The sequence below is a fragment of the Corapipo altera genome, unplaced genomic scaffold, assembly GCF_003945725.1.
Source record: "Corapipo altera isolate COAL_440 unplaced genomic scaffold, ASM394572v1 1, whole genome shotgun sequence".
Classification (NCBI taxonomy): domain Eukaryota; kingdom Metazoa; phylum Chordata; class Aves; order Passeriformes; family Pipridae; genus Corapipo; species Corapipo altera.
Window position 1 is genome coordinate 17,786,160 of NW_020884873.1, and position 22,208 is coordinate 17,808,367.

The 22,208-nt window shown below is 55.1% G+C and overlaps 2 protein-coding genes across 2 annotated transcripts; one reads left to right on the forward strand and one right to left on the reverse strand.

Moving 5' to 3' along the window:
* The first annotated feature begins 818 nt into the window (after positions 1-818).
* On the forward strand, positions 819-9,721 carry CSDC2 (cold shock domain containing C2). The gene is made up of 4 exons (XM_027659680.1): positions 819-1,080; positions 7,042-7,307; positions 7,567-7,689; positions 7,950-9,721. Exons 1-4 carry the CDS (start codon positions 883-885, stop codon positions 8,110-8,112), a joined length of 750 nt encoding a protein of 249 aa, XP_027515481.1. The 5' UTR covers positions 819-882; the 3' UTR covers positions 8,113-9,721.
* A 342-nt stretch (positions 9,722-10,063) lies between these two features.
* On the reverse strand, positions 10,064-21,814 carry PMM1 (phosphomannomutase 1). The gene is made up of 8 exons (XM_027659668.1): positions 21,715-21,814; positions 21,496-21,613; positions 20,560-20,636; positions 20,289-20,380; positions 17,953-18,052; positions 17,128-17,203; positions 14,242-14,357; positions 10,064-13,448 (listed from the first exon to the last, which is right to left on the reverse strand). The coding sequence occupies exons 1-8, from the start codon at positions 21,781-21,783 to the stop codon at positions 13,326-13,328; spliced, it is 771 nt and encodes a 256-aa protein (XP_027515469.1). The 5' UTR covers positions 21,784-21,814; the 3' UTR covers positions 10,064-13,325.
* Between the last annotated feature and the right edge of the window lie 394 nt (positions 21,815-22,208).

Sequence of the window (22,208 nt, forward strand, 5' to 3'; positions counted from 1 at the left end):
TCCAGTGATGGAGACTCTGGTGCTTCCCCAGGCAATCTGCTTGAGTAATTAACTGTCTGTTCTGTTAGAAAGCGTTTCATAATGTCTAACATCAATCTTGCTCCTTGCAATTTAAACCCCATTACTCCTCACCCTGTTTCCCAGTGGAATCAGCAAACGATTGATTCCTGTCCTCGTTGCATCACCCTGTGCCCCTATGAGAGAAAGTCTTGGGCCAATTTATGACATTGCCTCTGCCCACAGAGATGGCTCTCCTGAGCACGGTCACATCAGCACAGGGGAAAACAGAAAACAAGGATCTTTTGGGGCTGGGGATTGGCACAGAGCACTGATAGAAATGAGACCCCTAAGAAGCACCTGGGCTTGTGACAGCTGGCTATGAGCCCAAAGCAGGGGAGCAGGGCAGTAGGATGGATTTGCAGCATGTGCCCCCTGTGCTCTCCTGCTGCACCGGGGGTGTCTGTGGCATGGGTGCTTGGGGGCTGCAGGGGGCAGGGAGGCTGGGGCAGGCGGGGAGAGCAGTTGCAGCTGCACCAGTGAGACTTGAGGTGACAGGGGAGAGGTTTGACCCATTGCGAGGGAACCCTCCCCATCCAGACTTGGCCTCCTGTCCCCATCCCTGCCTCGGGTGCCTTCCCACACCCTCCCCCCCCATCCTCTGTCCCTGCAGCCTGTGGGGCTGCCCCATTGCGTCCGGCCGTGCCACCGATATGCGTCACCTTGCGCAACCGGAGCGACGCGGCCCCCCGGGGCCGACCCTCGTCACCTCCGGCCCCCCATACAGACCTTCTCCTTTAAGCCTAGCTCAGAAATGACCATGCTGATCCCTCCCACCTGCCCGCTCCCCCTGGCCCGGCCCTGACGTCAGGGGAAGGCGTGCGGATGCGTGTGTGTTCGAAGCGCACATCATACACACATCAGATACCGCAGATCCATCAGCAGGCAGCCGGAGGAAGCCCCCCGGAGCCGGACTGCGGGCGACACCGCTGCTCCTCGCAAGGTAGCGGGGCAGTGTCCGGCCCCGCCGAGCACCGATGCTCTGCAGAGCGCAGCTCCAAGGAGCCCGTCGCTGCTAAGGAGGTGAGTAAGGGGAGGCACAATAGCCATCTAGCGTGCCCGGGCTATTGTAGCTGGAGGGTAAACTTCACGCACCACCTTTTTCTTTCAAACCTGCTTTTTCCTTTTGACGGTGGAGAGGTGCGAGGGTGAAGCGTGACTTCCCTGCGGTTTGGTTATTCCCTACTAGCCTCAGGAACAATAACTCCCCTGGGGGTGGCGGCGGCAATGTTGCACGTCTGCTTTGGCTGGGGGGCAAATAATCCAGGGCTTTGCCACGGAGGTCTGAGCTCAGCTGGGACCCAGCTCTCTGATTGCCGGGTGAGGGGAAGGCAATTTGTGAAAAATCCGTCTTATTAAAGCAGACTAATAATGATGTGGCTTGAATTGGTGTTTCTTTGGGACTGGCTGCGCTATTCCTGCTGATGGCAAGTTAGATCCACAAAGGAGGAAGGAAGGAAGGACACAGAGGAAGATGTTTGTACCACGTCTTTGAACGCTCTGCTAATTAAAAAATAAAAACCTACACAAGAAAACAAACAGATCCCACAAAGTCGGTATTTGTGATGATTTTGCATATATGCTTAAAAGGTAAATCAAGCCTCCATGATGGTTTCTCTCCTTGCTTCTCCTCTGCATCTCTCAGCCTGCTTGCTCTCCCCCATGGCCTCCCTGAGAACTGGGCAGCCCAGCACTGACTAGGGGAGCTTTTTATAATCAATCCATAAAGGTGACATTCATATTTTAGCGCTAAGCAGGCTGTATCGTAGGCGAGACTATCTCAGCAAAGATCTCTGAAGTTGGGAGCGTGATTGGCTTAGCTGGGGAGGGGACGCTGTCAGTGTGCATTCCCCAAAAACCGCCTAGTTTTATTTTTCCTATAGTAATTTGTCTCAGTAAAGGGGTTTGTAACACTCAGGGTAGATGAGGAAATTGCTTTGCTTGCTATTTGACTCTTAACAACATGATCTGGTAACCAAAAAACGGGAGCAGGGGGGAGCTGAGAGGCTTTCATTAGCATCGGACAGAGACAGCATTTATAAAAACCTGCCAGACGCCGAGGCTGTGAGCCTTCTCCAAGGAAGGGAGGATGGAGAACCATAGCCCAGCGAGTGCTGTGGTGGCCCTCTTCATGGTAGCTGCTGCCTGGAGCCATCCTTGTTCCCCAGCTTGTTCCTGACCTTCATGGCAACCCCCCTGGGATCTCTGCTGGCCACCGTGTTTTTGTTGGGTCCCTTGGCAGGTGAATATGCCAAGCAGCTGAAAAATGGGATTTTTGTTTTTGCATCGAGCCCTGGGGACACACTCGTGCGTCTGGAGGGGTGTAGCTCTTCTCTGTTTCAGCCTGTGTCTAGACAAGCTGGGTCTGGGGGGGCATCAGCCTCCCCGAGGATGGCAGCGGGCCAGAGCATTGCTTTCCCTGCTTTGTGGGGTGAGAAGATGGCTACTGGCAGCTGGCTGTGGAGGTGGGGTGTCTTTTTGACATACAGAGACCTTTTTTCTATTGGGGTGGATTGAGAGGGGTGGTAAACCTGACTCCTAAACTGAGGCCACTGGTAGTTGCAAGGGGTGGAGAAAACATGATGGCGAGTGGCATGGAAGAGCCCGTGCAGAAGATTGCTGGAAAAGGCAGCTGAGGGAAAATATTCAGCTCCTTGGCTGGGGTGGGGGAGCAGTGGCACTCGGGAGTGTTGTGGCAGACAGCATCTGAGCTGGGGATTTACAAAGAGAAGCAGCAGCGTGAAAGGGAACAGCCCATAAAGGCAACGACAGGCCAGCTGAAGGGTCACGTCCACAGCCGGAGTGTGACAGCCGCCAGCAGAGCGGCCACCCATCCTCCCATCCATCCTGGGCATCCCGAGGGTTCCAGAGAATGGGAAGGAGCACAAAGAAGCCGCACGGGAGGGCCGACTCACCGAGGGCGATTAAGCTAATTAAATACGTATTCCCCTGCCTGGGTGAGGGACGTGTGAGGGGTTTTTCTTCGCTGCTGCTAATGAACGGGGAGTAGCGGACGGAGGCTGGTGCCTCTTCAAAAGGCTCTTTCCCCCCTTCTAGGAGACCTTGAAAGGCTGTTTAGTTAAACAAGGTCACAGCCAGCACCCAAGTCAATGTGTTTGGCTTTAAAGAAGGGGAGAGAGACAGTGATTTTATTTGATAAACCGCAGACCTTTCAGTCACTGCTGATGAATGGGGTACTTGGATCTTGAGATAAAAGCTGATGTGTCTACTGCCTGTCTGCCTTAATTGGCCTGGGTTTCCTGCCTTAGCCTGCGAGCGCTCCCGACTGTCAGCTCTGCCAGCTCAGGAGCCTGCCCTCCGAAAAATATAAAAGCAAAGCTGGCTGCTGCTGCCAAAGGAGACCCTGTCACCAGAGGGCTCTGGAGTTTGGCTCCGAGATGGTTTCTTTGGGGAGGGGGGAAGGCAGACAGGGTGGTAGGTGTTTCTTATGAAGAGCATCCTTCCAGGGAGCCCTGGGCTTGGTGCTGCTCACACACCTCTTTGGCTTGAAGGATGGTCACCCTGGGAGACCCTTGGAGCAAAGCCACCAAGGGGAGACAGGGAGGAGCAAGGTGGAGGTCCAGCAGTGATGGTGGAGAGGGGTTATGCTGGAAAGGCTTCTCATGCCCCACGGCAGAGCTGGGCTGCTGCAGCCTCTCCTCTTCTTCAAAGTGACCCGGATTTCATCCCTGCACTGTATATATGCGTGGAGTGGACACAGTGTCGTGGGTGGTGTTAGCCAGACCAGGAGATTCCTGGGGTGGAGAGAGATGCTCTTGTCCCCAACAGGGGTTCTCATGACCACGGGAGATGGAGGAGAGGGTGAAAATGCCTCCTGTGCCCAGATGCTTCCTCCTTGTCACCTGCTGTGGCTGCGATGTGGAGAAAGGGTTGGGGAGATGATGGTGGGATGGAGCACAGGAAGGAAAGGAGAGAACAGGAAGGTTTTCCCTGACCTCTGGCTGGGCTGGGAGGGGAGGAGATACTGGCAAGGATATGCTTGTGTCCCCCGTCTTCTCTCAGCCCACTTTTGCCCTGAGTTTAATTTCCTCAGTCCCTTTGTTTGCTGTGGGGATTTCAGTGAGGTAGGAGGTAGGATACTGCTCTGGAGTCTCACGTGGTGCCAAGTTCCCATTCAACCTCAGCTTCACCAGCACCAGCAAAACCAGGCATTCAGCCACTGGATGCATACCCCTAAGGATGAGGATCCCACAGCCTTGCTGTGCCCTATCCCTGTGCTTATCCTAGTAAGATGCCATCCCACATCAGGGTTCCCTCCCACATCCCCATGGGCCAGCCAGAGCCCCCCCAGAGTACCTATGAGCGACCGTGTCTAGCTTGTTCTCCCACATGGAGCAAGCTCAGCTCCTGGGGGCAAACAGCAGCCCAGGAGGGCACCCTCTGCTTCTGTCCTTGGCCCTCGGGATCAGATTGTCTGCCTCCTCAGTGATGCCCAGCATGCTACTGTTCTTGACCACTCCTCGTCCCCCAAACCAGGGAGCCTTCCAGGGCACCTGAGCCTGGGCTGCTCCCACAGGTGAACCTGGAGCAAACCCTCTCTTGGTTGCCACTTCACCAGCCCACAGCATTTTTTTCCTGCAAGGCTCCCACTCCTGCACACCTCTTCCCCTTTGCCTCTTACTTTTCTTTTGCCTCTGGGAAACTTCTGTTTTTCCAGCCCCTTATGGATGCCAACCAGCTCCTCAGCATACTAATAGTTTGCTCCAAGCATCGTTATTCAGGTTAAATACCCTCCATTGTCCCTAATCTGGTGGGGGAATGGAAAGGCCTTGTCAGTGAAAGCACACACAGAGGAGGTGCGTCATGGCGAGGCCATTTTCATAGTGGCGGCTTCATGATGTGGCAGAGAACTGAGGGCCACTCCCCCCAAACCATCCCACTCCTACAGCCCTGCTTCCCCCAAATAATCCCACTGCTACAGCCCTGACACTGCTGGGAAGGCAATGGGTCCTGCATTTTTCTGGCCTAAAGTGGCCAGACTGCTCGCTAGCACAGGCAGGGAGGTCAGATGGGGACACAGATGGGGGCACAGATGGGAGCCATGAAGCTGCTTGATGTCTGGCCTGGCTTTGGGGTGTCTCATTTGGGTGTTCCCTGAACCTCTCCAAGCTCCACAGACGTGGTGGAAGGAGAGGTGAGCCTGAGCCTGGGAACGGGAGAAGGGGTTGCTGAGCCAGGGTGTAGGGGAAAGAGATGCTCAACCTGGGCATGGGGGCAGGAGATGCTGAGCCTGTTGGGCCAGGAGCCAAGGAGCTCCTCTGTGGGGTGGGATGTGGAGCAGAAGACAAGCACGCATGCTCTAGTTGCTTCATGGCAGAGGGGAGCCACTGAAGCACAGGAAGGGTTTGACGTGGGGGTAGGTGGGGAGCCAGTGAAGGGAGAGACATTTTGGGGGGGTTTTTGGCCGTGACTGGAAGTCATCTTGGAGGGCAGAGGAACATGGTGGCCTCTGCCTTGGGGTAGGACTCCAGCGTGGGCTGTGCTGCCTGGATCTGAGGGTGAAGCTCTGCAAGGCTGAGAGGGGGCAACTGAGTCCCAGATGGGCAGCATCCCATGGCAGCATCCAAGCTGGACTGGTAGCAGTGGGGATCCAGTGGCAGGCAGACCCCCTGGCAGGGGAAGCAAGTAGAGGTGGGTGAGGGGAGCAGAAATTGCCTAGTCCCTCCTTGAAACTTCAGCTGCTCTAGAAATCTTTTTCCATGTCCTTGGTGCCTGCTAATTTCAGAGTGGAGGTGACCCCCTTTTGCACATCCCCCCAGGGCCTTCGTGTCTCAAGGGGCCACAATGAGTCAGAAAACAAATTAAATATTCTCTGGGTTTCCTAGTGTGTGCAGGTGTCATCCCAAAAGATGCTGCATGCCCCAATGGGGTGGGAAAGGGCTGAAGTGGGTGGTGGGGAAGGGGATGGTAAGTCTGTAGGATGTCAGGCTCTGCAGCTCTGAGTGATGGGAAAACCCCCAAGGCTGAGGAGTGATGGAGATGGGTGAGCCCCCTCACCTAGCACACCCAAAGAGAGGTGCCCCCAAGCAGCCACTGGTGTGGGGCACCCCAGGACAGTGGCACCAGTGTCAGATGCAGCGACTGATTGGAAACCATCAGAGCAAAGGCTTTCTGAGCAAGTGGCTGCAGTGCTGATCATGCATCTCACTGGGAGGCTTAGAAGTGCACAACCCCTCCAATTTCATGCTGGGGTGCTTCAGCAAGGACAACAGTGCCCACAATTGCTCTGACAGGACACCTTTGTGGGGTTTCTTCCCCTTAGGGCTTTAACTCCTTGCAAACTGCAGAATGCCAGCCAAAAACTGGAGCCTAATGATGGCAGCAACAGGAAGCTGTGCTTGTGTTGTGGCTCACTGAGGTCCTGAAGGGGTGTGAGGGCTGCTGGCAGCCCCATCACAGCCTACTGGTGTCCCTTCCTGTACAAATGTGCTGCTGGCTGGGGCTGGAGTTTGGTCCTAGATCCTATAAGGCTGAGGCAACCTCCTCTGCTGGGGAGACCTCAGACCCCTGGCCTTGACCTACCTATTGTCTCAGCTTTTCTCCTTCACTCTTTTATTAGAAATCTCAGGCTGGGACAAGTTCTCAGAGTCTGAGACTGGAGACCCAGGCATGCTGGCACTGCATGGGCATCCTTCCCAAAATGGTCCCTGCTGGTGGCAGCTCATGTTCCACTGCTTCTTTTCCCAGGCTGTGCTTTTTAGCGACTTCATCTCAAATATATGGGATTATCCTGGTAAATGAGCCACAAACCAGGCTCTTCCCTTGGGATTGAATTGCTGGAACATTTCAGGCTTCCAGGGGCAATTCCTAGTGTTGGGGGTTGGTGTCCAATACAGAAGTCTGGCAGCATGCTGCCTGCTCCCACAGATGGCTGAGAGCAGAGGGGCAATTCCTGACAGCAAATTGTCCCTGCCAAAAGCCCCAGAGAGGGGCCTGTAACCCCTGCCTCCTTTTGCTCCCCAGGTCACCAGCAGTAGACCCGCACGCCCGGGTGTCCTTTCTCCTGCCGCCCACCCACCTGCCCCCAAAACGGAGGAGCCCGCTGGTCCCACCATGTCTTCGGACCCCAGCGCCCCGCCATCGGTGCCACCGCTGCACTCCCCCAAGTCACCAGTGTGGCCCACCTTCCCCTTCCAGCGGGAGGGCAGCCGCATCTGGGAGCGAGGCAACCTCCTGCTGCGGGACCTGCCCAGCCCCCTCCCCACCAAGAGGACCAGGACCTACTCGGCGTAAGTACCTGGCTTGCGGGTTTGGGACTATCCAGTTGAGCTAAGCAGGGGCTGTGGTCACCTGCAGTACCTGCAGAGCCCTTTACACCGGTGCACTTTGCCAACGCAGCGCCCGGCGTTGCTGCACCTGCCAAGGGTGCTGCGGGTGGGTGCCGTGTGCTCTCCCAGGGGGCATCATGTGTTCATAGGAAACCTCTCCCTGTGCTGCCCCCTGGGTGAGCGCCACCAGTGAAAAATCTCCTTCCCTTTTCTCCCGCAGGACGGCGCGTGCCTCTGCCGGTCCCATCTTCAAAGGCGTCTGCAAGCAGTTCTCTCGCTCCCAGGGACACGGATTTATCACCCCTGAGAATGGCACAGAGGACATTTTCGTGCATGTGTCTGAGTAAGTCCCCGGGGTTGTGTGGTGCCAGAACACCCCGGGGGAGGCATGCCAGCATGGGGCTGGAGACTTGTGGGCTGGGGCATGGATGTCTCCATTGGGTAGGAATGGGGATCTTCCTGTCCTCTACCCCTCATCACCTGTGGGTTTTCTTTCCCAAGGCACAGCTGGTGGGTCAGGTGCCTTCCTTGGTTCTGGGTGGTCTGGGGCAGGGGTCTGTCTCTTGGCCGCAGCCCCACCATCTCTCCTTTCCTCTCCCACAGCATCGAGGGGGAGTACGTCCCGGTGGAGGGGGATGAGGTGACGTACAAGGTCTGCCCTATCCCTCCCAAGAACCAGAAGTTCCAGGCGGTGGAGGTGGTCCTCACTAACCTGGCGCCGCACACGAAGCACGAGACATGGTCTGGCCAGATCATCGGCTCCTAGGCGCCTGGAGGGCCGCCAGCCACTCAGCCCCATGGAGCAAGCCTGCCCAGCCGCTCGCAGGGGGCGTGGGGGGAGCCGAGGCGGTGATGGGGCCGGGGCTGCCCCCAAACATGCAGGCGTTTGCGTTCAGTGTCTTTTATAAGGTTACGGTTTCCTTTCTCTGTGTGTGTTTGTAAGTGTCTGTCGAGGGGGACAGGGGAAGCAGAGCCCTTCCCGGCCACTCCCAGCTCTGGGGGCAGCACCGAGCCCCATGTCCCCTATTCCTTGCCCCCTGAGGCCATGGGGAACAGAGCCCTCCAGCTGCCCTGGGCTGAAGCAGGTGCTGAGAGCAGGAGGGGGCACGGGGAGGCTCATCCTCCTGAATCCCACTCTGGCAAGATGGGCATCCCACTTGGTCTACACTGGGACGTGCCCTGGGGCAGGGGCAAAACAGCGCAGTGTGGGATGACGGATCACTGTGCGGGATCTGGGTGTCTGAAACCCATCCCCATCGCTGGCAGCTCACAGCACCCACCTGAGCCACATCCCTCCATCATAAGATCTCAGGTCAGCGGTACCACAAGGAGGTGAGTGACTTATAGGAAGCAAAGATTTAGTTTTACAAGACTAACAGCTGCTGGCAGGGCACTGGGGGCACTTGTTGCTCTGCCTGGGGGGGCTGCACCTGGGCATGGGGCAGGGGGGCACTTGGCACCTCTGTGCTCCCCACCGCTGCTGGGCCAGTAGTGCGCTTTTCTTGGCTCGGTGCTGACATGGTTTTGGGGAGATGACCACTTTCTCCTCCTCCCCTGCCTCCCCAGCCCCCTGGGGACCCCTCTTCCCATGTGTGTGTGTGCGCGTGTGTGTGTGTGTGTGTGCATGTCTGTAGCTTGCTGGGGTGGTGAGGGGCTGAGGGGTCTGAGTAGCCTCAGCTGTGGGGCGAGCACAGCCACCTCCTCCCCAGCCCCTCAGTGTAGGCAGGGTCTCGTATACAAAGCACAAACTTAGTTTTTGGTCTTCTCCGCCATACTCTGGCCAGGTGGGCTCCCACAGCTCCAAGGAGGGACAAGGATAATGTGCACTGGGCTGGTCCTGAGCTGATCCCAGGGGAACAGCACCTGTGCTGATGCTCTGGGAATTATCAGCATCTTAAAGGATTTATTTCAAAGCAGGGTTGGGAACAGTGGGGTGCCAGCAGCCCCCCTGAGCAGGGCAGGAGGTGATAGCCAACTCCTGGGATAAGCAGGGAGAGGAGTGGGGCAGGGCTGGTGCTGTGCAGGACAGCTGGGCCTTGTGGATTTGGGAGGACCACCACATGCTGCCCTAGACCAGGCTAGTGTGGGAACTGCCCTGGGACCCTCTGACCCATCTCACTGCCAACTCAGAGCCTGGCCTCTTCCAGGGGCTGTGGCAACCCTGGCTCAGGCTCCAGGCATACCCAGGACATGCAGTCAGCTTGGCCAAGGCAAACTGATTTTTTCTTTCTCTTTTTTTTTTTTTTTTTGAAATAAACTAAAACCCTAGACTCGTTGTTGTTGGTTTTACAACTCCAGTGTGGTTCCCGCCTGTCTGACCATGTGTCAACCTTTGTAACATTGGCAATAAACCATTAAAAGTGACTTTCCCATGAGCCCTGCCCATCCTGGCTTTTTGTCCTCTGTGTGTGTGTCACAGTGGGGATGCTGGTGATTCTCTCAGGTGAAGGACCTGGAGCACCCAGGGATTAATCCAGACGTCAGAAGAGATTCACCCACCTCCGCACAGTATGTCCTGGGTGGCTGTGAGTGCTCCAGCCTTTGCTCACGGGGAGTACACTGTGAGCCTGGGACGGGAGGCTGCTGCTCACCATGAGGGGTGACCAGGACCGAGGCTGGTCCCTCGCTGCTGTGGGCATTTTGAAGTGTGGCTGCCTGCTGTCTGGCTGCCTTTCACCCCTACAGCCCAGCACAAAGCACATGCTGCCTCCAACTGTTGCGTGTTGTGGCTTTAATAGAATTGATTTTAATTTTTTTAATATATGTATCTATGTATTTAAATATATTTAACAGTTGGTATCAGCCAGACAGGAGCTGCCCATCTTGCATGGATATGGAGCCACATAGCAAGACAGTCCCGGGCGTGGGGCCTGCCACACCTGATCGCTGTCATGCACAGGGAGAAACCCCCACTTACTCTGTGAGCACCCACTGTGACAGGAGCATCAAAGGGGTCCCAAGGACAGGCATGAACCATCCCCTAGGCATGGGGTTCCCATCCCTGTATCATCCCTGCCTGCAAAAGCACAGCACAGGCAGCCAGGGTTCTCAGTGGCCCTGCTTGAGCAGCGGTGTGGGACCAGGAATCTCCAGAGGTCCCTTTGATCTCAACCATTCTGTGGCTCTGAGACACTGGGGCTGCCCCAGCTACTTCTGATGCTACCATCCTCCTCCTCATCCCTCTTGGCCTCTTGGGTCTCCAGGTGGGAGATGCCCTCAACTAGCCCAAGCTTGGTATAAGAGAGAGGAATGGGGAAGGTTCCTGAACTTGATCCCACATATGCACAAGTGAGCTCCTGAGCTGAGAAAGCAATGGCTGTTTCCTCAAAGGTCATGTCTGTCTCTGCTCTGCTCAACCTGCAACTCCCCCCACCCTGAGCAAGGGACATACTCCCACTAGGAGCAGCCTTGGACAGAGCCTGCCTTTCCCTTCATTTCAGCCCCCATGGCCACCATGGTGCCCCACACTGTCAGGGCTAGGCCCTGCTCTTCACTAACGACTAAACTCACTAGAGGTCCAGCTGGCTTTGAATAGACTTACAGGAAAAATAAACTCCCCAAGACTCACACATAACTGATCCACAGTGAAACACAGAAGGAGGAACCACAAAACACAACTCCTCCATGAAGGTTGCAGTGGAGGGCCAAAACCTGTGACCTGTGAAATGGGTACCCTGCATTCAGGCTTCTCCAACAGGTCCTCTTCTCCCACACAGAAATCTTCTCTGGGTAGAAAGAGGAATTTGTGCATTTGTTGGGGATTTCCAGATGCCAGGCAGACAGCTGCACTCATGCAAATGTGATGCATCAGAGATCTGATGTGTTGTAGTTAAGACGTGCAATCAAGTGGAGGAGACAGCACCCCGCCAGCACTGGTCATACAGTATCCTTGCTCCTGTGGCCAGGCAGCCACTTGGGACTCTTGTCCATGGCAATGGGGAAGCCCTGCCCTGTGTCTAAAACCACCAGCGTATCTCACCTGAGGAAGATGGTGGTGCCTTGCTTAGGTGGCAGTAGGCAGCTGTGAAACTTCTCTCTGCAGTCCAGCTGCTAGTGGGAGACGAAGAGCAATGGCAAGGAGAGCAGGAAGAGGAGAAAAAGGGGAGAAAAAACAGGACCAAGAGACAGGGCAGTGCCATACCAGCAGGGATGGGGTGAGAAAGGCTCCTGAGGAGCAATGGTGGGGAGTTTGCATGAACCTCCAGCACTCTCCAGGTCCACAAATACGTGCCCTGAAGAGCTGCAAGCAGGACATCTCCCTGGAGGGGATGGATCCTTCAGCTCCTTTTGAGCACTAAATTGTGACTAGTGTTACCAGTGTGACCACACATCCCAACATAACTGCCGGGAATAAAAGGAGGGAGAAGGTCAAGGGAGAGATGTGGGTTTGCAATCCACGAAGATCCAGGGAGAGGAACAGGACAGGCAATGGCTGCACTAGACATCCTGTCTCCCTAAAGTTGACCATGTAAACCGAGTGTGTGGGATGAGACAGGGTGGAAAAGCAAGCTTGGAGGGCACTGCTTGGGGGGTACTTCCATTGGCACTATGAACCATGTCTGGCCTGTGTTGGCCCTCTCTGAAAATATCTCTGGCAGCAGGATGGAAAGCTGAGCACTGGGAAGCAAGTGGACTTGGTCTGTTATGAATGCCCTGGGTAAGGTTTTACACAGACACATCTCTCTAATGAGGACAGACTGCAGGAGCTGGGCCTGTTTAGTCTAGAGAAGACTGAGAGGGGATCTCATTAATGCACAAAAATACCTCAAAGGCAGGTGCCAAGAGGATGGTGCCAAACTCTTATCAGTGGTGCCCAGTGACAGGACAATGAGCAATGGCCATAAACTAAAACAGAAGAAGTTCCACCTCAACATGAGGAAGAACATCTTTATGTAGAGGGTGGCAGACCAGTGGAACAGGCTGCCCAGGGAGGTCATGGAGTCTCCCTCTCTGGAGACATTCAAAACCTACCTGGATGCATTCCTGTGTAACCCATTCTAGGTGACCCTGCCTTGGCAGGGGGGTTGGACTAGATTATTTCCAGAGGTCCCTTCCAACCCTAACAATTCTATGATTCTGTGATCTCTGACACCTAATGGACATGGGACTGGGAAGACCATTGGAAAGCTTTCTGCCCCAAATTGCTCCACAGCATGCTCTGCACACACCAGGTGTCAGCATCCTCCAGTCATGCCAGGCAAGGTCTGACTTGAAAATATAGAATAATAATATAGAAAATAAACCCTAGGGGGTTTTGTAAGCTAAAGAGAACTGGTTTCTTCATGCACCTGAGCAAAGCTGAGAGCAGCACCCCAGTCATTTCAAAGCTATCGTTCCCAGGTCACCTGTAGGGAGGGACTGGCACAGTGTGGCATTGAGGGCAAGGACATGGTGACGTCTCCATTAGAATACACAATGGTGCAACAAGCTGGGATTGCAACTATTCCTTCCTACCACAGGCTTGGAGCAAACAGCCTTCCTGGCCTCTTGCCTTGGAGCAGCTCCCGTGAATGTCTGGAGCCTCAGCAGCCTCAGCAGCCCTGGCTTCCCGGGCCAAGGTGCAAGGGAGAGAGAAAGGTGAGAAGCATATTCCCTCATGCAGAACTGTTAAGAGAAACAGAGTGGAAAAGGAGAGGAGAGGGAGCATGGAGCGGACACACACACGCTCTCAACTGGCCCTTTAGAATGCTTTCCAACCACAAAAGCATCTGCATCACCACCCACCACAGCTGAACTGTCAAGAGAAGTTTTTCTGAAGGCGAGGAGGGTCTGGTACTACAACCCCCAGCCACAGATGGGGAGTGCCGAAGGGCTGCTCAGCTAAGGCTCCCTCCTGCCACCCACCCGCACTCGTGTTACATCCTCACCAGCTCTGTGAAGTGTTTTTTTGGTCTACCCTGAGCAGATTCCTCAAATCAAGGTGCTTTTCCTGGTGGGGGGAGAGGGTGGGACTGGGGCAGGGCTGCAAGGACCTGGCAGTCAGCACTCATTGGCTCTTTCTGGAAAGAAGATTTCGCGGCATCGCTGGACCGTGTCTTGGGGGGACTGGACACTGTGCCCCACAGTGCGGGGATCATCATAGATTTCATAGTCGTTCCCTCCCTGCAGGGGAATAGAAAACAGGGACAGCATTAGCAGGGTCTTGCCAGAACAACCTCATCCATGAATCTGCATTTTGCTCTGTCCCATGGGGAGCTGGGGTGGGAGCCAGCAGCTGGACAGGCAGGGACCTGGTGGGAAGGGGCAGTCAAAACTTTGCTGGCCCCAGGGGCTGGGAATTCTGCTCCCTCCCTCTTGCCTCCCCTCTTCAATGCCAGGGGAGGAGCGTAGATAGGATGGGGAAGGTCCCAGACCAGCAAAGCTTGTCCAGGAGCCTGGGGTTAACCCCTGCTCTGTTTGTGGAGGGGTTAATGGGTTACCCCTGTGGAGGGGCGGGCACATTTGGGGAGCAGAGGTTGCTGGCATCTGGAAAGAGCTGAGTGGATGATTAATCTAGTCTCCAGCAGCAAGGAAGCATCATCCTCCACTGCTCTAAAGGGAAGGTGAAGCTGTTCCTGCTGTTGAGAAATCCTCTCCTAAGTGCTGGGGGCTTGTGTTTGGGGTCATTCAGGCTGCAGGAGTGGCTGCCACCCTACCAAGGATGCTGGGATAAGGAAAGCAAGGCTGAGGTGGACCTGCTTGCCAGCACAGTGAATCCAAGGTGATTTCCCTGTGACCCAGTAGGCCTGCTGCCATCAAGGAGACCATCACAAACCACACCACAGGACAGCATCTTCCTCCCTCATGTTAAAGGTCTGTATTGCTGCTGACGGGATCTGAGCCATTGGACCCGTGATAGAGCAGCTCCACGCAGGAGAGAAAGCGGCCACGTGTGGGGCGAGTGGGGAATACTCACAGGGGTCGTCTCATTCCCAAAGAAGTGGATAGTGTCAAATCTCTCGTCGTCAAGCACATTGAGGCAGTAGCGCTTGTCCCAGCCCTCTGGGAACACGTCAAAGCTGATCATGCCACCTGCCAGCAGAAGAGAGGGCATCGGGAAATATCACTGGGAGCTGGCAGGGTGTCCCACCCTGGGATGGGCAGGAGGATGGGAGGGAGCTGGATGTCTGTGTGGACCCACCACTCCAAACAGCAGCCATGAACACCACCAGCTCTGCCTGGGTGTTCCTCTTGGCATGTGGCTAGGATAGTGGCAGAGGCTGTTCCTATGACAACAGGCTGGAGTGACATCAGTATGGCTGGGGTGACATTAGCACAGCTTCCCTGCAGGCAAGCAGGAACCAGCAGGTTCCTCCCAAGAGAGGCATCTTTGGGGGAGATCCGGGGTCATGCCTTGTGGATAGCACCAGCATGTTCTATGTCCCAGCAAGGGACAATGACCCTGGAGACTGGCACCAAGCTCTCTCCTAGGCTCCTGCCTGGACATCACTGGCCCTTCGAAAACCACTGTTCTGATGCTCCTTAACTGTGCAGGGACTGGGAGCTCCCATACACTGTCTCTGCACACCGATAAGGACTTTGCCACAGAGGTACCACGAACCCATAATTGGGGCACGACCCTGGCCCATCACCTCTTGACACATGACCTAAGTGAGGGTTGCCAGCATCTGGAGAGGCACTGAGTCAGATGTGGCAAACATACAGTGGTCAGGGAGTTTTCCCAGAGAGCCTGCATATGGACATGGACACCCACAGCCAAGGGTTAACAAACTTCCCAGCCCTTGCTCTTAGACCAGGCAGAGTTTACCCCGGCACTGGGCTGCCTTTTGGGGGTGCTTGGAGGCAGCACCTCCTCTGTCCTCTCGAGGTGCCCCACTGCATGCACAGGCTTGTCTCAGGACCAAGACAGGTGACATGTTCCTCCCAAAATAAAGCCTGTGACTTAGGGCACATATATGTTTAGGTCTCGCTCAGAGCCAGAGAAATGGGGATTTGAGCTGGGATGTACATCCTCTTGCTAGTCCAGGTCTCTGCTCATCTTATCCAGGCAATCTACTGGAGTATCCCTCAGAAACCCTGGTGTTTCACACTCTCCTTCATAAATGATAATCCTACCTCTCTAAGGAAGGTGGTGAGTAGACAAGCACCAATCCCCAGGGTTGCTCAACCATGCAAGTCCTGATGCCATGGTCCTCCCCTCCCTGGCTGTTTTGAGTGTCCCCACTGGTTTGGGGATCCCAAACCAAGCCTCCTTGGAGCCTGAGGGAGCTTGAGCTCGAACCTGTGTGTCCAGTTTGGAGCAGAGGAACCAGACAGGATGCCCTGGACAGAGCACTGTGATATAAATGGGAGCAAGTGCCCTATGAGCTCAGGAACGGGGATGTCCCCAAGCTTGCAGCAGGATCCAGTATCTGAGTAGGAGCTAAACTTGGTTGATTATTAAAATCCTTCCTGGTTTTGCATCCAAAGCCATTGACCTGTGAAAAATACTGCCTTTCACTGCATTCTAGCCTTTCAAACAGAGCTGGGCAACAAGAAGGGGCTCCTGATGCCAGCTGGAGCAGGTAGAAAATCAAAGGAAGAAGAGGTGGTGTGGAGGACGGCCAGCACTGTCCCTCACCTAAGTAGACCAGGGGTCTGGAGGGGCTGCAGGGAGATCTCCCACCACCTCTGGGGCTTGCATCCTCCATAGCCAGGGAGAAGGCACATGAAGCCAGCTTGGCAGAAGGGTCCCTTTTCTGTGTTCCCTGTTTTTGGATCCCTGTTTTGCCCCCCGCATTTTCTTTGTGGAGGAGCGAGGGGCCTGCAGCTCCCCTTGTCTTCATGCTTTTACACAACAGGCCTGGGCTCTTCATGGCAGCTTTCCAAAGTCAGAGGAGAAAGGGCCACTGTTTTGCTCTCACACCCCGTGCCTGCAGGGACACAGTGGCAGGGACCTTGTCTTTCTCTGCTGTAACAAACAGTGTGTGTCAGTGCTGTGGGCAGCACAGGATGCCCCTGGCAGGATGCTGAAGGCAATCAGAGGCTCTCAGAGGAAAGCCCTTGGAGGACCAGATCCTTGGTACTGGCCCACGTTGGATGCAGGGGTGGGTGTTACCCGCTGCCTCTCAGCCTCGCCACCCCATTGCCCTTTGGCTGGGCTGACACACGACACCTTCTTATCTCACACTTACCCACCTGCCCTGCAGAGGGTCTTCTTCCAGCATCATCCCCACCACTTACACACCCTCATTTTTCTCCCTGTCCTGGCCAGACCTCCAGGATTGCTCAAGCCCCTCCTCTGGTTCCTCACCTTCAGTAAGCTGGCTGTACGAGCCACACCAAGAAGTGGCCCTGCAAAAGCCCATGGCATGGAGCTGTAAACTCCTTACCCCTGGTCAGATCTTTTTCCAGGAAGAAAGATGTTTCCCTTGCAGCCCACCTTCCCAAGAAAACCCCAGAGCCAAGACACACATAAGGCTCCTGTCTCATTCCTAGAGAGGAGTGCATGTGTTGGAGCTCTGCTGGCTGCCCTGTTGCTGATGCTTCAGTCAGAACAGACCCTTTGGGCAGCAGTAGGCTCCATGAACTGAAATTAAGGCAGGGATAATGTCATGGAAATCTGCCTGTCCGGCCAATTCCCTGGGAGGCAAATCTGCAGCATGGTTTATTCTCTGCTGTGGCCCTGTCATGGATGCAAATGTGATGCCCCTGTGGCAGTCCTGTCCAGGACTAGAAGCTCCTTCTGCTCTTCTCAAGGTCTCCAGGCTCTTAGAGGGAACAGTTGGGATTCTTGCTCCCCTTCCCAAAAATTTAAGGAAAACATGATAAAGACAGAGCCAAGGAAGCCCCCCCAGCTCACCTCGGGAGAAACGCAGGCCCTTGCCAGCAAACTCCCTCTGCAAGGCTGCCACAAACTTCTCCCGGATCCGCTCTTTCTGTGGAGGATAAGGAGGAAGAGAAGGAAAGAGGGTTTGAAAAATTAGATGCTGACAGTCTCTCAGAATCCACTGTAATCTGTCTGCTGGGCAACTCTGCCTTATTGTTCTGCTCCCTTCCCACCTGTCCTAGGCTATTTAGCCAACTTCCACCAGTCCTGCCCAGTGTCCAAGTAAAAGGCCATCAGCTCAGTCCATGGGGAAGAACAGATCCCAGCCATTCCTTGGCAATGAAATGCAACTGTTTCAGTTTCCTAGAAGGCCAGTTCATAATCCAAAGACTCCAGTTTTGCTTAAAAAGTCTTGCAAGAACCAATTGATCCCTCAAACTCAAGAAAGCTCCCCCAGGCAGAAACTGCTGTGGCTCTCTGAGTCTGGAAAGCCCATTAGTTCCAGCTCTGTTGGGGTTGGGAGAGTGGGAGAGAGAAGACAGCTGCTGGGCTGTCTTTGGGTACTGTAAATGAGGAAACATGCTGTTAAATAACTGCCTTATTCCTTGTGGCTCTCCCACAGCACAGAGAATCCTGCTGGCCACCCCTTCACATTGGTGGTCCCCAATGAAATCCAGTTCTTACATTCATCTACGTTTGCCTTTGGGTTTTCTCAGTCCTGTCTCCACTTTGCTGCATATGCACAGCTTGGAGCTGGGCTCCATTCTCCTTGGGAAGAGGGGAAGCACATAAGACCTGAGATCTGTGGTTGTGCAAAACCAGCAAATGGGAGGGTGAGCCCAAGTCTGGCCCGTGTACCTTGTCCAGCTCAGAGAACTCAATTCGCTCTTCTGGGGTGCAGCTTCGTCCGATGGGGGAGATGTTCAGCATCCCATTGCGAAACTCAATGAAGGTTCCTCTGCGGGTGGGCAAAGGAAGAAGGTTACTGGGGCAGGGAGAGAAAAACAACCTTTACAGGGGAATGACTGCTTAGCAAGGCTCTGCAAGGATGTGCAGGAGGAGAGAAGCCATGCCCGCTAATGGGTGCTTCACACCAGGCAGGGACTAGGCAACAACAGCCGCTTAAGATCCCCCTGGGGTGCCTAGTTTTATAAAAGGAGACTGTAAGAGAAGAGGAATAAACAGTTCCTGTGTGCCCTGGGGACAGGCTGGATGCAAGGAGCTTAAGTGAGGTGATAGGTAATGTTTTCCAATGTTGTGATAACTGCAAGGACAGCTATTACCTAGCCTGGACCAACTGCCTGATGAGACTGGGGCATCTCCACTCTACAAGGCTTTTAAGAAATATTGTGTGGGCTGTGAAGGTGGCAGTACCTTGGGGCAGTGGAATAGCATAGGTCGGTGTAACTCGCTGCTGATGTCCACCAACAGGCTGAGGAGCAATCAGGCAATTCGTGTCCTCGTGGGCCACAAATCAGGGCCTTCGTATCTCCCATTTAACCCTGGAACCTTTGACTGTAGCTCGTATCTAAGCTTGCACAGACAGCATCCAGTTCCTGCTTGTCACCCTCACCTTGTGCTGGGATCACTGCTCTGCTGCTTCCTCGGTGGGCTGGTTGAAAGCACTGAGCTGGCAGAAAAATGCTACCTTCTTTTCTCTCTGCTATAAACCCAGCTAGTTTTGTTTGCTTGTCAAGGGGCCAGACAGGTACCAGCACTGGTGGGACAGAAACAACAGGGGATGGCAGCACTGCTAATTTGAAAATAGACTGAAACTCTTGTGGAAACCTAGCTGGAGCAGAGAGATCCCCTTCCCTGTCCAGCTGAGGATTCCTGATCACATTTAACCCTCTGATGTCCCTACCAGCCCTGCCTACTGTTTCTCTTTGATAAAGTGAGTCTCGAGGAAAAACTCTCCCCCTCCTGTCTCGTTACACAGTGAGGAACACCATGGGGAAAGACACACAGGCAGCCACGCCTGCAGCCTGGGAGTAGCATCTCTGCAGCACCCAGGGTTTGGTGGATCATGCCCAAAGCCAAGACTCAGGAGATGTGGGTTAAAGTCCTTGGTTTGCTAGAAATCCTATAAGCCTAAATCCACAGAGCTACTTGGGAGCTGAAACTTTGCCAGGCTGTTGGGTAACTAGACAGCAGTGAGGCAACCAAACAGCCTTGAGGGTTCTGGGTCCCAGCACGTGCTTTCAGGGGCCTGTTCAGCCAGCAGTCCTGTTGCAAGGAGCCACCCTAACCCCTCTCACCAGTCCTTTTATTGTCACATAGTGACTCATATCAAGAAAATAACTTGGATCACAGTGTAGCAACTTTTACCGGCTTAATCTCGACCCAACAGCTCACCTGCTCAGGTTCACTGTACAAACACATGGGCAGAGCAGGAAAAAAACAGCCAGGGTGAGGGGAGGACAGAGATGCTGCTCCCAACAGCACTGGGTGGCTCATGCATTTGTGCAACTGTGGTCTGAGGTGGGGTTTGACCCTGCATCCAGGCTGGCTTGACTGCATGCTGCCTCTGAAAGAGGTCCTCCTGCTCTACCCTTCAACCTTCATGCCATCTGTTCCCTCTGTCTCCTTTCTGTACTAAGAGGATGAGCTGATCCAATGGAAAACTACCCTTTTCTGTCCTAGTAGTGGTCTGGTCTTCCTTCAGAGGAGGTGTACCAACTCAGCTCCCCCTCTGGCTGCTGGATATCAACGGGAAGAGCAGACAGGAACACATGGCTGGGAGCAGGGCAGGGTCAGCCAGTGACACTGGATTAGAAACAGTGTGAAACTGTGTGCTCAGACACTGGACTTCCCACCTTAAGATCCATTGTTTGCCTGTTTGGAAACTCATAGGACCAATAGTGCCTGATGCCCTGACCAGTAATGAGCTGGCACCATTGTCCTAAATGGGATACGTGCAGTGGCTGTACCTTGCTTCCCCAGGAGGAAAATCTGAGGGGCCAAAGAACTGGCATTATGCTAAAACAATGCAGATTCTTCAGAACAAAGACCCCCCCCCCCATTATTTGCCCAGTTCAGTGGGACAGTGATCCTACACAGTGCCTCTAGATGCTAAGATAAAACTTGAAGCAAGACAAGCTCTGTAGCTCAGCTGTTTTTATGAGAGCTCTGGAGCCCAGGGCTCCCTAGAATTCAGTGTTACGACTACTATTTGCAAGCGCTTGGGCCGTTACCGTTTCTTGGGCAGCTTCAGCAATGCCATGTAATTGAGACAAAAGTTGATCAGATCCTGCAGCAGCTCTTCCCCCAGGTGATCCTGAATGGCCTGCATGAAGAGAAGGGGAAGTGAAGAAGATGCCTGACTTCCTAGGAAGCCCACCTAGAAGAGTGGGACATTTAGATCTGGCAACTGGGGAGAAGAGGCTGGGTGGGGCAGGCGCTGGTCCCCATGGCGAGCAGGGCACAGGGCAGGAAAGCCATGGCTGCAAAGGGAGCTGGACCTACCTGCTTGGAGACCAGCTGCCCATTCTTGTATTGCACTGTGCCGTTCTCTGCAAAGACGTAGTCAAACTTTTCAATGACTGAGGGGGAAGGAAGCAAAAGAGGAAACATGAGTATTGCCTGGGAAAAGCAGCGAAAAGGACTGGGCTCAGGGCTGAGTGAGCATCCTCCTGCTTTCTTAGTACCACACTTTCCACAGCTTCTGTGCTCTGCAAAGGGCCACTGACCATCCTACTGTCCTTGCTTTCCACACGGTGGATGAGGAGATTATCTTCTGTTCCCGTGTGGAGAGCTGACGCACGCAGGGGGAAACGACCTGACCGAGGTCACGGACTGAATCAGTTGCAGGACGAAGATAAGGGTTCCAAAATGTCAGGCTTTCAAATACATGCGTGTTACTCTGCTCTCTCCTCTGCCCTCCCCATTGCCAGGCTGCTGGGGTGATGTGGTTACTGGTTATCTAACTCCAGCTCCTCCTGCAACCCAGACACGCAGCACTGGCTACTCAGCAATCAGCCCCAGCCGGGAATTTCTCGGCCTCCCTAACGAAGCGGGAGCAGAGCTTGGAACCCAGTGGCGCTTGTTATCCATGCCGGAGAAGGAAAAAACGGAGGGAGCAGAGGCTTCTACCCTATTCTACCCCGTGTCCCCAGTGGAACCTGCCGGAGACCCCGCATGGAGCAGCAGGGAGGCAAAAATTGCCGGAGGCTCCTGCCTGCTGTATCGAGGGGTGCAGCTGTTAAGAGCCTTGGTGAAGCTCGTACAAAACTGACGCTGGAGTCGGCAGCGTGGATCGGAGCATCCCTGCCGGCTCTCCAAAGAGGGAGGGGGAGCCAAGCAGCAGCTCCGCCTGGGCGCCGCCAGCCTCCCCAGGGGCAGCCTTGGGGTTGGATTTAGGGCACAGGTGACCCCCGGGAGACCTCGTCGGCCGCGTCTCACCTTCGTCCCCGTCCCCCAGCTGCTCGGCTATCTTGGCATAGTCGGAGCCTCCCACCACGCCGATGAGCACCCTCTCCCGCAGCTCCCGCAGGAACGCATCCACCTCCGGCTCGATTTTCTGGAGGGGAAGCAGCGGGTGAGGCCGCAGCCAGCGGGACAAGCTCCGCCACGCTGACCTCGCCCCCGCAAAAAAAGCCCGCCGCCCCCGCGCCTCGCTACCTGCCGAGGCGGCGTCAGGGTCCCGTCCACGTCGAAGAGGCACAGCACCCGGCCCCGCGCCGCCGCCATGCCCGCCGCCGGCCCGGGCTCTGCGGGTGGGAGGCGGGACCGCGCCGGGGAGGTGACGGCGGCCGCCCGCCCTCCCCGCGCCCACGGGCGGGACGTGCGGCCACTGCCTCGGCCCCGCTCCTGTGCCCCCCCCCACCGGCTCCATCGCCCCGCCAGCGCAGCCTTAATGTGCCGGGCGTGAACGGCGGCCCCGCTTCAGCTCTCTCCTTAAATCCTTTGCTATAGAGCCCTAACGAGGCACCTGGGAGTTTCGAGGAGGGAGGGTGTGGGGGTGCGTGTTTTCACATTTGCTGTTATTACTGCAGCGCCCCCCGGAATGGAGGGGCTGTGGGTCTGGATTGAGCTGCCTGGTAAGCTCAGCTCCTCTGCGTGTTTCTGTGTCCTAGCGAAGGACACTTCACACTGTCCTAGCAGCACACACTCAC